The sequence below is a fragment of the Onychostruthus taczanowskii genome, unplaced genomic scaffold (genome assembly GCF_017590055.1).
Source record: "Onychostruthus taczanowskii isolate IOZ18803 unplaced genomic scaffold, ASM1759005v1 scaffold1, whole genome shotgun sequence".
NCBI lineage: Eukaryota > Metazoa > Chordata > Aves > Passeriformes > Passeridae > Onychostruthus > Onychostruthus taczanowskii.
In genome coordinates, this window is record NW_024496525.1 from 20,624,823 (window position 1) to 20,638,107 (window position 13,285).

Genomic DNA, 13,285 nt, shown 5'->3' on the forward strand with positions numbered 1-13,285 from the left:
GAAAAGGAATAACTGGCAAGATGAGTGATGTAAAATATATCTAGGAGAACACTGGCTTATGGCAGTCTAAAGTAATTAGTTTAAATAGTCTTGTAACCAAATGCTTGAAAAAGATCACTACCAAAAATTTATGACCACAGAGTCACTTGAGAGTATCTCCAAATATAAAAAAAAATTGGATCTGTAAAAATTCAGGATATTTCACTGTACATGCCTAGCATAGGTAGGAAATGGAGCATTCACTTTACCAATGTCCAAGCTGGGTGGGAGGGAACAATGAAAGGCAGCCCCAGGAAAGTATGTTGGTAGTGTAGCTAGAGAGAGAGAAAGCTGATCCCTGACAACTTTTCATAATGCCCAGATCCTCTCTCACCCTTTAGTGAACTGAAAATGATGCATTGTGTCATTAAAATGTACTAATCTTCTTTTTTTTTCTCTTTTCCATCCCAGGAGGTGAATTAGTTATCCCTCTACTTGTAGAAGACCCTTTAGATATCCCTCCTATTGCTACTCGTGCACCTTTCATTACACTTCCCCCTACCTTTCGCCCCCTCCTCACCATTATTGAGACCACCAAAGATTCCCTGTCCATGACCTCTGAGGCGGGGTTACCTTGCTTGTCGGACCAAGGCAGCGATGGTTGTGATGATGATGGCTTGGTGATATCTGGGTATGGCTCAGGGGAAACCTTTGACTCTAACCTACCCCCTACTGATGATGAAGATTTTTACACCACCTTCTCCTTGGTAACAGATAAGAGTCTTTCCACTTCAATCTTCGAAGGTGGCTACAAAGCACACGCACCCAAGTGGGAATCCAAGGACTTTAGACCTAACAAAGTCTCCGAAACTGGTAGGACTACTACCACGTCTTTGTCCCCTGAGCTGATCCGCTCCACAGCTTCGTCCTCGACTGTGATGATTCCCAAATTGCCAGCTGGCAAAATGAATAACCGTGAGCTCAAACCCCAGCCTGACATAGTCTTGCTTCCGTTGCCCACTGCCTATGAGCTAGACAGCACAAAGCTGAAGAGCCCGCTAATCACTTCCCCCATGTTCCGTAATGTGCCCACAGCAAACCCCACGGAGCCGGGAATCAGACGGGTTCCGGGGGCCTCAGAGGTGGTCCGTGAGTCGAGCAGCACAACGGGGATGGTCGTCGGCATTGTGGCTGCTGCCGCCCTCTGCATCCTCATCCTCCTGTACGCCATGTACAAGTACAGGAACAGGGACGAGGGGTCCTATCAGGTGGACGAGACGCGGAACTACATCAGCAACTCAGCCCAGAGCAACGGCACGCTCGTGAAAGAGAAGCAGCAGAGCTCAAAGAGCGGCCACAAGAAGCAGAAAAACAAGGACAAAGAGTATTATGTGTAAAAAAAGAATAATTATTTATATATAAATATAGAAATACTTAATGAGATTTAACTGAGATATCAGAACCATTGCAGCGAACGAGATGATTGGGAGATATCGTTTGTGGGAAAAAGTATTGGGAAAAAATTTCAGCAGTGACTGTTAATGTCTAAGTCATCACTTGGAGTCAGCAAACTTTACCCTAATGTATTATAAAGCACACTTAGCGTTCTGGAGATGGCGCACACAGCTCTGCTCTGTTAGTGAACTTGGACATCTCCAAATCTCCTCCTCCGCTGAACTTTCTGCAAAGGTAGAAGACTTCATGGCTTACTTGTTTCATATCTCCAAGTGAGTCTTTAACAATGTTCGTGATCCCTGACTGTACCAATAATTTTTCAGTTTACTTATTTAAAAAAAAAAAAAATGAAGGAAAAAGAAAAAAAATATAAACGTTATTAAACAACAAAGATATATTGAACAAACTGATCTGGCCGTGTCCAGCATACACATAACTTTTCGAGATTGGAGGAGGGGAATAAATGAGTTTGGAGATTGTTGGTTTTTTGGTTTGATTTTGTTTTGTTTCTTAGGTTGCTTTTTGTTTGGTTTCTTTGGTTACTTTTGGTGAGGGAGGGAAGAGTGGAGTGGAATGATGTGGGGGGTGACCCAGGACATGAGAAGAAATCTCGGAAAAAAAATCCATAATAAATAAAGAGAGACTATTACCGTATATGAATTCAAAAGCTACCCATGGTGTTTACTCTGCATATCTGGTTGTATTGTCTCTAGAATTCGTCATCTAGTAGTAAGTTGTTTGCTAACAATGCAGTGAAACTGTCTGATGAGTGGTGCTGAGGGAAATTGTCTTGGAAAGCTGGTTCTCTTGGATCTGGCTCCAGAATTTGTAATTGAACTGAAGAGCAGATGGGTTTGGATCTGTTCTGATCGGTCATTGGCTTTATTTGAGTATAGCACTCAGTATGCATTTGACAACCAAAGTATGGTTAAAGGGATTCGGAGATTCAAAAAAGAATGCTTAAAAGTTATTAACTGTTCTGAACTGAATATACTGTGCAAAAGTAAAGGAACCTTCCTCTGGGATCTGGTTCTGTGACATTGCAATGCATGCAAAAAAAAAAAAAAAATCAGTTTAATAAAGTGATCAGAAAGACACCACTGGAGTTCAACTTGTGATAAGACCAATGAACATCAGAAAAGCTAAACACTTGTAAAAGAATGCAAATTACATAGTTTTTGACATATAACTGTTTTTCATATGTAATATTTTAATTTTGTAGCTTGACATTTCAGATCATCTCTGTCTTTCCATTTGCCCTATTCTCCCTTTTCCTTCTCTTTTATATAAAAGAAAATAAATAAAGCTGCTGTGACACACAAAAAATAATAAAGAAAAATTAATTTAATAATTTAATATATATATATATATACACACAGATATATTTATCATGGTATGTTTGATGGGACGGCTGGAACAGAAGTTCTGTTATGGTCTTAATCCAGAATGAGAATGTTCTTGAAGAACAGAGTAAAAAGAAACAGACAACAAAAGCAAACCTTAAAATGTGAAGGGAGCGTGTGTTTTAGCTTTGTCACAGTTACCTGTGTCAAAAAAAAAAAAACCTGAAATTTTGTTTACATATTTTACTACTATTTTTTTGCTAGTATAATTTCTATATGGATACCCTAATGGTGTATATACTGTTTTATGGTTAAATTGGGAATGTCTTATGTTTTATTTAACTTATTTAATTTGGTTGTTTGGTTTCTACTTTTTCCCAGTTATTGTGAAAAGGATTATCTTACTGTACAGAACAATAGTGAGGTGGTTTGACGGCCATGCCTGTCATGTGCAAAAAAGTAGATGAGGGAGAGAGAGACAGAGTGGAAAACAACAGAAACCAAGACGGGCTGAGAACCCTGGGATATCAGAAATGAAAACTTTTGCTGTATGCGGATGAAAACTAATCAGCTGTTTAGGTTTAGAAATCTACTCTTGCTGGTGTTTATAAGTCGCATGAATATTTGACTTTGAAGAAGTTTCATCAGATACACACACGCACATGGGAACTTAAATTCAGAAAAACAGTCTTCTCAAACACTTAGAGAAGGCACTTTCATGTGAAGAAATATTTTCAGTGCGTGTATGTGTGCGTGTGTGTGGTGCGTGTGTGTGTGTGTGAGGTTGAGCTTTTTTCTTTTTTATTTTTTATACTAAAAAGAAAAAAAAGACAGGTTTTAAAAAGGTATGAAAGCACGATTTTAGATGACTTAACTGGCCGAAACTATATAAAAGTTGATTATATCTTGATGTCTGTAAAAGATTGCTGTTCTTGGAGTCTTGGAGTCTTGTGAAATGATTTCCTGCTTTCTTTCTTCCTTTCCTTTTTGCTTTCCTTTTTTAAGTTAAAGGAAAAATATTTACACTTTCCTTTTTTGTGTAAGTTTCTATTGGACAGTTTTTGGGAACATGTGCATTTCTGTATGTGGGCTACTACCATATCCCTGTTGCTTTATGGACAACCTGGAGAATTTTTATTTGAGTTATCGTGATGTTATTGCTTTTCTTTTTCCTTTGTTTTTCTTCTTCTTTTTGATTCTTTTTCTTCTCTTAGTTGCAGTTTGTTTAAAGATATGCTTAGCAATAAAATGTTCTTCCCAAAGCCCTGGATCTTGCTGCGTTTTTATTTCCAAAAGACTTCAGGGAAATTCCAGACCTTTAAAGGTGAAAATATTCTGTGATGTAAGTATCCCCCATGCCACAGGAGTGTCTAGACACCAAATTACAGAATCATGTTCATGTTTGCATTCTTCTGTTAGTCCAATGAACCTTTTTTCTTTCCTTTGCATGGGTATAAATTAAACTTGAGTCTGGAGTCTTTCTCATATCACTTCCACCACCTCAGTTGCATAGTTCTCTATAATATGGGTTTCAGTTGTCTCAGATAAAAGCATACCTAGGACATCATTGACTTAGTATGCCCTTTCTTATGTGCTCCCTTTGAAGTGTGTAACTCTTTCAGTGATGTTTATGGGATTCTGGATTCATCTTTGGTCAGGAGTCAATGGTATCTGGTCTGAGTGTTCACTTCTTTCTCGTTAACCCCAACTACAGTACTGAATGTTCCTTGCCCTACTGGGCATTATAGTCTGTTTCTGGCCATCATGCAAAATTGCCAATACCCTATTGTTCAGCAAGTTGTGCAGAACCTCAGTTCACAGTAGTTGTGTGGGGTTTTGACAGATTCAAGCTTTCCAAGCTATCTGCAAGGTCTTTTTACTTTTTACAGGCATCTGGAGGTCAGCCAAATGAGTATTTCACAGCTCTTTCATTTTCATCCAAAGAAGACTTCATCTTTTTTCCCCTAGGTGGAATCCATAGGTCTTTTGAGCAGTGTCTTCCACAGGTTTCATTTACAATCAAATTCAAGTTAGGATAAAATGATTGTTCAGGTATTGCCTCTGATTTTCTACATTGTTTTTGCTCACAATTGCATAGGCAAGAATATGTATGTGTACATACATGTGAGGTTCTTTTACTGTTTTCATTTCTTTTGTGAATCATGTTCTGACAGATTCCCACATGTATCAAACCCACAGGTTCTGGTCTAATCTTCACTCATTTCCCTCCCAAAATCATTACATTTCTGAGTGATGACTGGTACCTAATATTTCCAGTACTGGAGCAATAAGCTGGCATGTGGGAGATATAGATCTGAACCTAAATATCTTTTCTAATATTGCAGAAAATTTCCTTATCACCAAGCAGTTGGTGTTCTGAAAAAATATTTTTCTTCCTCAGAACTTCTCTCAAAACCTGTTATACTTCATATCATTATGAAATATTATGTGAAGCAAGAAATTTCAACCTGACTTACCCTAACCCTCTGGCTATAGTCATGATTTTTCTCATTTTTTCTGTCATCTAATGACCATTTTATTACTTAGGCTAAATGAAAATGTCAGAAAAGAGATTTCATTGCTGCCTAAAAGGCTTGGAATTATTGTGTCTTTGGCTCATCACAGAACCATAGAATTGCTGAGATGATAGAAAGGGACCCCTGGAGTTCATGCAGTCCAAGCACTACCACCCCAAAGCAGAGTCAATGGCAGCAACTCGACCAGAACTATGTCTATTTTTGTTAATATCTCCACATGTAAATGCCACAGTCTCTCTAGGCAACCTGCTCTGTACAAGCACACTCATTGTAAACGTTTTTTGTTGTGGTTTGATGAAATTTAATCCATTTGTTCCCATTTCCTTTTACCCTTTTTCTGGGTACCAGTGAAAAGATCCTGTTTCTCTCTTTTTTACAGCCTCCCTTCAGGTGTTCATATATATGAGTAAGATTCCCTATAAGGCTTTGCTTTTTCAGGCTGAGCTGTCCCAGCTCCCTCAGCCTCTGCTTGTACAACATATGCTCCAATCACTTATTCATCTTCATGTCCCTTTATCGGACTCACTCCAGTATCTGGAACAGAAAAAATTGCCTTACCACCATCACTGAGCTAGGTAAATAGCTCTTTGCAACAACCAGAGCTGAGCAGCTGCTCCTCTTCCTGCCATTTTCTACTGGTAAACAACATCCCACTTACTGTGACACTTTTTGAAGATCCCTCTCTTAGTTGCCTAGTCCTGTATTTCCAAAACTGTTCAGCATATCTTTGTTTATTGCACAGTTGCAGAGGTTCTTCACTGAGACAAGTAATGAAGATCTGAACACAAATGGGCTTGAGCTTTCAAAGCCCTGGTGTTGCAGAAAAGGACAAGTGAGGAGCAATGTCAATGCTGGTTCCTTTTTCAGACCTTTCTGTCTGTGCTTCTTGTCTGGGAGGGAGGGCAGATATGCTGGTCTCCTCTGCAGTTGCCATGCCAGTCTGTTTTTCTTCCACAGGAAGTGAGAATATTCTGATCAGACAGTTTGGTAATAATGATTAAAAGAAAAATATCCTTCCTGTCAATTCCGTAGTGAAATTATCTTCAATCATAAGGTGATGATGACTCCCAAGGAAGGCAAAGACACATGAATTATAACTAATGAATGTGACTTGACAATTAGGGCCTAAGTTGAGCATGTTACTTCTATGGAGATGCAGTTTTTAATGCTATCAGTCTGTAAGGCGTTTGCAAGATTACAAAGTTCTGACAAGGGCCCTGTGAGAACATAAAGTCACATGCAGCTGTTGCCATTTTATCATACACCCTCCCTAGCTGCCAAGGTTGGCACTGGCTCCCTAGAAGATATTTCTTATATTGTGGAACAAGTCACTGCCTTTCCCTTCTGACACGCAAATGATAACAAAGAAATGGAACAGCAACAAGACTTGCTTCCAGCTGTCAACATCATCGGATCTTCTTGGGTTGGTAGAGGTACTAGCATGAGAAGAAAGACTATTGCCTGCTGTTTGGCTCTCTGGATGGGACCCAGGCTGAGCTCTGAGAGCACATTTGCCGAGGTGGTGTAGAAGTATTGCAGCCAGGGGTGTTCTGACAGATGAAGGAGGTTGGGGTGCAAGGCTTGACTGACTCTTAATTGGTGAAAGTTTTCCCACAGTAGCAACATCTGTTGGGTTATTTAAGAAAAAAAAAAAAAGAGTCAGAATCCCTTATTCAGTTTGGTAGAACACTTTATAGTAAGCTATCGCACTCTGTTTTCTCTTCAGACAATACACATTGCACAGTGCTATATCTATCTCCTCTCGGTCCCCAAACAGTTCCCAATAACCCCATTTTTCTGGCATGCCTGTTCATATTGTCCTTCACACATCAGCAAATGCGATGCCATTCAAGGAAAATTTTCAGTAAATGTTGGTCTGCAGGGATTTTATGTTTGTAATTTGGGCACATGGATTGCATGAGAGAGGGAAAAGAGCACACTCAAGAGATTATGTTAGACTGCATATAGCTAAAGAAAGGCTTAATTTTTAAAGGTATTAAGCTGGCTAATTCTTATTGAAAACAGGGGAAATCAACTACATAAACACCTTTAAAAATTGAGGCTATTTCAGTGTAGCAGTCAGATAAAGTTAATTAGCTAGTGTTAATTGCTTGGGCTTTTGCAGTACCTAATGGTGTAGGCAAGTGGTGGACAAGGTTCTTTTTTTTCTCACAAGGCTTACATAACTCACTTGCCTTCAGAGTGGGAGTAAAAATGAGAGATGGTTTAGATATGTTGTAAATTGCCTGGAGACAAATCCATTTCAGCATGCTAGGATGAAGCTGCATGAGCATGCTGTTTCCTTAAATTCAATTGAGGCAGACCAAAAAAAAAGAAAAAAAAAAAAATTGGCTTATTTACATACCTTGTAAAAACCCAGCTGAAGCCCAAACCTGTACTTCTGCCACCAAGCACAACCTAAAGCCACTCATCAAGAGTTTTCATCTACCACTCCATGCATCTCTTTTGTCTGCCTGTTTACAGAATACAACAAAAGGACAATGTCCACATGGGTCAGAAACATCCCTTACAAGCAGCTGGAAAAACTTAAGGCATGCTTTTCTTCAATGGCTCATAAGCTGGGCACTATGCCTAACAGCTTTGGCTGATGCACATGGAAAATTAACTCACTGGGAAAGAATTTATATATATATATTTAATAATGCTGCCAAAGCCTTTGTAGTACTTTGAAAAAATTCGCTCAGCCTTTGGATTTCAGGAATACTTACATAAAGTGTTAAAACACAGAACAACAAAACAGGACTGACTCACAACACAGAAACAGAAGTGGAAATGGGAAAAGTGAATGCTCTGTAAACCATTTGTAATTGTATCTGCATGACCTCCTTGGTGCACATTTCTCACAGTTTTCAATCTTATAGCCTGGCCCAGTAATTCAAAGTTGCTACTACTATCAAGTGATGGTAACAGCAAGTCTTTAGTTATGTGGGGAAATAGATAAATGGAAGGATCACTCACAAGGTGATGAGATTTCCCTTCTGAGGAACAGTCTCCAAGAGCTATTTTTAAGAACAGATGAAGACAAAGAAACTGAGCCTGCATGCAGTGCACAGCCATGCACCTAGTAAAGCAGCAGGTGAAGAACAGGATTTTGATTTCCAAAACCAAGAACACTGAGCTGAGCTGTGCCAGGGCTAAAACTTTGCATAACTTGAATCAAGCCCAGTTGTCCACATGCATCATGCAGTGGAGTTTACTTGTACTGTGCAGGACACTTCCACTAGCTCTATTTGAATTCTGTAAGTATTTGATCTCTACCACTTCTTCTACATCATATGGTTATTCATTTCTGCCTGTTCTCTGAGTCACAAACATTAATTTACATCCATGGTTCCCTCATGAGATGATAATAGTATCTTCTCTGTGCAAGGATGGAAATTAAGACAAAGATATTTGCCTGTGGTTACATAGAAAATCCATGGTTGTAAGAAGATTAGCCCTCAAAGCTCCCAGACTCTCCCACTTTACTCACGCCTCCAAAGTACACTGTGGTGCTGCCAGAGTATAACACATGCATTCCTCCCATTAACACTAGCTTCTCCAAATCAAGAGCTGGCTTGATTTGATTTGGCTAAGAAAACTTAGAACAAATGGTGTAAATGCAGGAGCTTCTAAAAAGAGAATAAAAGACTTCCATTTAAAAATGGAAACTATTAGGTTTCTAACTGTTTATTTTAAATGTCCTGGATTTATACATACTGGTAAAAGCACAGGCACATGAATGCATTTTAACATCCAAAGTAGTTTCTAATCTGTTAATCAAGCCCTTTTCTCCCAAGTGCATTGTGAACTAGAGCTTACTTGTACTGTGCAAGTACTATACTCTGGCAGTACTAATCTGCCAGAGTCTAGCTTTGCCATCTGTGAACTCCTGCAGAAAATCACTGCCTGCATCTGTAATATTTTGCTATAAACAACTTTTTATACCAATTACAATAACACCAATGACAACACAATTTTATTACATGTAATTACAGGAAGTAAGACTAAATGCCATATCACAGCCCTCCTGGGTCAGTGAGAGTTGAAGTTGATTGTTATCGCTCACAGTCTGCACTGAAATACATAGTGTTTCCAAGATTTTAGATAACAAAAATATTGTTACCTGGATAAATTGAGTCATAACTCTTACAAACATTCAGAACCTACTGAAACTTCCTTTGAAGCTTATGGCAAAGCTTCCTGACAAAAAACAGAGAGTGCTCCCTTTCCATAAATCTCTGAATCTCTGCAAGTTTTGCTGTAAAAACTGTTTGGATGTTTCCTTTTTTTCCTTACCTCATGGTGTTCACTGATTTATTTTTTTTAATATTAGCCACATGATGATCATAAAGAATAACAATTATGATATGCACTATAAAGGTTTACTTTGCAACAAGGAAAGTTTCTGAAGGACTGTTTCTGCTCCCTCGAAACGTTTTTAACACAAGGATTGAGAGTACAAAAACTCTCAAGCACCTCAAAAGTTTCTCTGTTCTGATGTTTCTGGGCCCTCAAAAACAAAATTCATTTTAAGTGGCCATAATATCAACATTTCTTCTACAGAAAGGGACCTACAAATAAATTTACAATTCTTATTTTACCTACAAATAGCTTTACCTTTTTTTTTCCATAGCTGATGGCATTTCATAGTACTGCTTTCTCATTGACTAATTTGCTTAGCAAAATGGAAGAAAATAAGCTGCATATAGAGCACATCTGGGTAAATGTAAGCCAAATCCATCAACAGGACTGTGCATTTAACATAAGCATGGGCTCTTGCACTCAAGATACACATGCAGGGTGAACACATCAGACAATGCTATTTAGCACTAAGACGCATTGTGGTTGAGCACTTACTACTGAAGTTAAGAAATGCTGTGTCACTGATAAAAAAAACATATAAAGGGAAAGTATGTGCAAATCTGAAGCCAGTTCTGATTTCCCTATATAAATTAAAGGATATGTACTTCCTTCCTCAAATTCTCAATCAACAGTACAACCTAATATATCCCATATACTAAGGATCATTTCTTGCAGTGGCACCCATGCAGCTTTGTTGAAGCTAAAATTCTTACATATTCTTGTCCAAAAATAAGAAGTAGAACTACAAATTCTTGTTTATAAAAGCAATTTAAAGCTATTGCTAAATGTGAAATATGGATGCAAAATGGTTGTTCTATCCCAATTAGAGCAGTTCCCAGCTAGGTTAATGTTTTTGCTGGTATTTGCATAACTGAGGGAACTCAAAGTCCATTTTCAGACCTTGAAGACTCCATAACACAAATACATGTGTATTATTTTGATGCCATTACTTGGCAGCATTTGTGCTGAAGAGTCTTAACCCGAGCTTGTTATTTGTGGGGGGAGGGAAAATTGATTTCAGCTTCCCTAGCAAACAACATTGAGCCTGGCACCTAATGGCCATTCGTTCGCCCATCTAACCTAGAAAGATTTTTCAAACTAGTTGATCAATGAAAAAACCTTATATAGAACAATTTCCACCTTTATCCTGGGGATTTCTAAGCTGTAAGCAATAGTTCCCTTTTCATGTCTGCCACATAGCTTAGGCCAGCAGAGCATTAGTACTAGACCAGTAGCAGCAGGCACTACACGTCTGCACTGCTGACAAGGTCTGTATGTTCACGAAATACCAGATGGACCTCAAGTGTCTTTAGATTCCAGGACACCACAATTAAAGGAGCAAGTGCTGGTTTGAAGATTATAAAAAATTATGGCAACATAACCTGGCACTACCTAGTTTTGGAGGTACAATGTGCTCTTGCTCCTACCCTTTCATAAGCATTATTCAGTCTTTAGCAATGACAAAAAAATTAAATAAATTTTAGCACTTCACTGCCTAGGCATTCACCGTCTCTGCATTTCTGAGCTGTAGCCCTTTGTCTGCAATGCAGACAACAATGAAGACAGTGCAGCAGCCAGGAGACAGCCACAAAAACATTGAGCTCAGAGGCTTGTTAAGAGCAGAGATGCAGAAATGCATCCTCTCACAAAGCGCAGGACCACATGTATGGCTATTAAAACCAAAATCTGCAGTGAAACTTCATTGAAGCAGAGGGTATGCCAGTGGGGTAGCATTAGTCTCAAGCATTTCTTTATGACTTGATTTTCCTTTTGTCTTGGCCCTTTCTGGAAATAATAAAAATCCAAATTGAAGGGCTAGTGAAGCAGGGAACTAGCAGACCGTACAGATGAAGTTCTCATCAGTTTTGGGAATGAGGGGGAAGGGGTCTGAAACTGTCTAACACACAGAGTAAACATAGAATGTAAGCTTTATGCTAAGAACGTTTCTGTTTCTGTGCAGTTATCTCTTACTGCCAGAATAGCCTAAAGGATTAAGATGGTTTATTGGGATCAAATGCCTTACAGATTATTATAGTGCTGACTGTTTACTCGTTCACACTAAAATACAGATCCACACTTATATCCCTGTATGTGCATCTCTCAGTCAAAACTTATTTTCATTCCCTAAATGGGTCAGCCCAGATTCCTATTTTCCATATCCAAGATAAATCTCCAAAGACATCTTGACAGGCCAATGTAGGTAGCCTAAGCCTTAAAAAACATTATCAGCATTGTCAGATCTCAGCACTTGGAATTAACATAAAACTGACAGCGATTAACACAAAATTTTGCCATGCGTTTTTTAGGCAATTAATGGGTTAGAGGCTGAATCATCTAATGGTTAAAGTAGCTGAAGGTTGGGAGGGAAGGAAATCTAAAGTCTGGAAAATACTTTTCTGCAGAAATGCCAACTGTGCTTTTAGAGGTATGAGACTTTGAGGCCATTTAATTTGTCTGGTGTATAAAATAGGTGTCTTTTAACAAAAGTATGGGGAAAAAGATACAAGCCAACCTCTTGCTGTTAACAGTTAAATTTCCCTTTAAAACAGAGCTGAGGTTCTGCAATCTCACCTGGCTTCAGCCATCTCTATATTCTTCCTAAGCCTCATGTGCAGAGCCAAGCATCCCCCACAACTAGGTACCTTGCAGAGCCCAGTCTGATAAGTGTGATCTAAATTCAGATGAACTGACACTGTTTTGTCCTGTCCTGTCACTGAAAACAGCTCAGCTCCATCTTCTTCACACCATCCCTTTTGGTATTTATGTACATTGATGAAAACAGGACTAAATCCAGCACTGACCCTAGGATTCCCCTACTGCTGGCCACTGGCCTCTAACTAGACTTCATAGCACTGATCACCATCCTCTAGGTACAGCTGTTAAGCCACTATTCAATCCACCTCACGGTCAGCTTGTCCAGCCCATAGCTCCAAACTTAGTGTTTTAGGTACCTTAAATATGAGAATGCCACTCATGGTCCCTGATCCTTGCACAGGGTGCCTAATAGTTACCATGTTTAGGAAGATGTTGACATGGTTTTATTGATGACCTAGTGCTCTGTTATCTGGTCTTTATTCCCTGGATTGTTCTGCATTTCATCCAGAAACTATATGATGGAAGAGACTTCTGTAGGTCAGGAATTGGAGATTAGGTCCTCACACAGATATTTTAGTTGCCTCAAATTTTTTTTTTTTTTTTTTTTTTTAGTCTTTGCTCCACAGTAGTTTTTTTACAAAATGAAGAAAACATCTCCACTTGCATAGTTGGCAGTACAGTGATTCAGCTCTGGATTTCTGGGAGTCTGGGTTTCCATGTATCCCTCAAGCAAGAGAGACTTTCACATTCTGCTAAAACATAAGTTAATCTGTGCAGGGTTTGCCTTGGTGCTTCAATGTTTTATCCAGAAATCATTGTGTATAAATTAACTTAATAATTCAAGAATCTTAAGTTTGCATAAGTCAATAAACACAGGCAGAAAGAGAACATCTCATTACTGCCTGAAGCCAAAAAAAATCTTGTGCCTGCCTGAAGCCATGGTGTCCAAGTGAGAGGGTAATGATGCATAATGTAAGCCATATAAACTGATCTGCCTTGATACACCCCACC

The 13,285-nt window shown here is 38.9% G+C and overlaps 1 protein-coding gene across 15 annotated transcripts in view; it reads left to right on the forward strand.

The window, feature by feature from the left end:
- The window catches only part of NRXN3 (neurexin 3), a 912,175-nt gene extending 910,414 nt beyond the window's left edge, over positions 1-1,761 (forward strand). For 9 of the 15 annotated variants that reach the window (XM_041425182.1, XM_041425269.1, XM_041425614.1 and 6 more), the window contains one exon: positions 1,075-1,548. In XM_041425182.1, coding sequence (XP_041281116.1) covers positions 1,075-1,376 — 302 coding nt within the window. In that variant the 3' untranslated portion in view covers positions 1,377-1,548. Of the gene's footprint in view, positions 1-450 lie in introns of all 15 variants that reach the window. The other 6 variants (XM_041424942.1, XM_041425355.1, XM_041425440.1 and 3 more) reach the window with 3 other exon arrangements.
- The last annotated feature ends 11,524 nt before the right edge of the window (positions 1,762-13,285 follow it).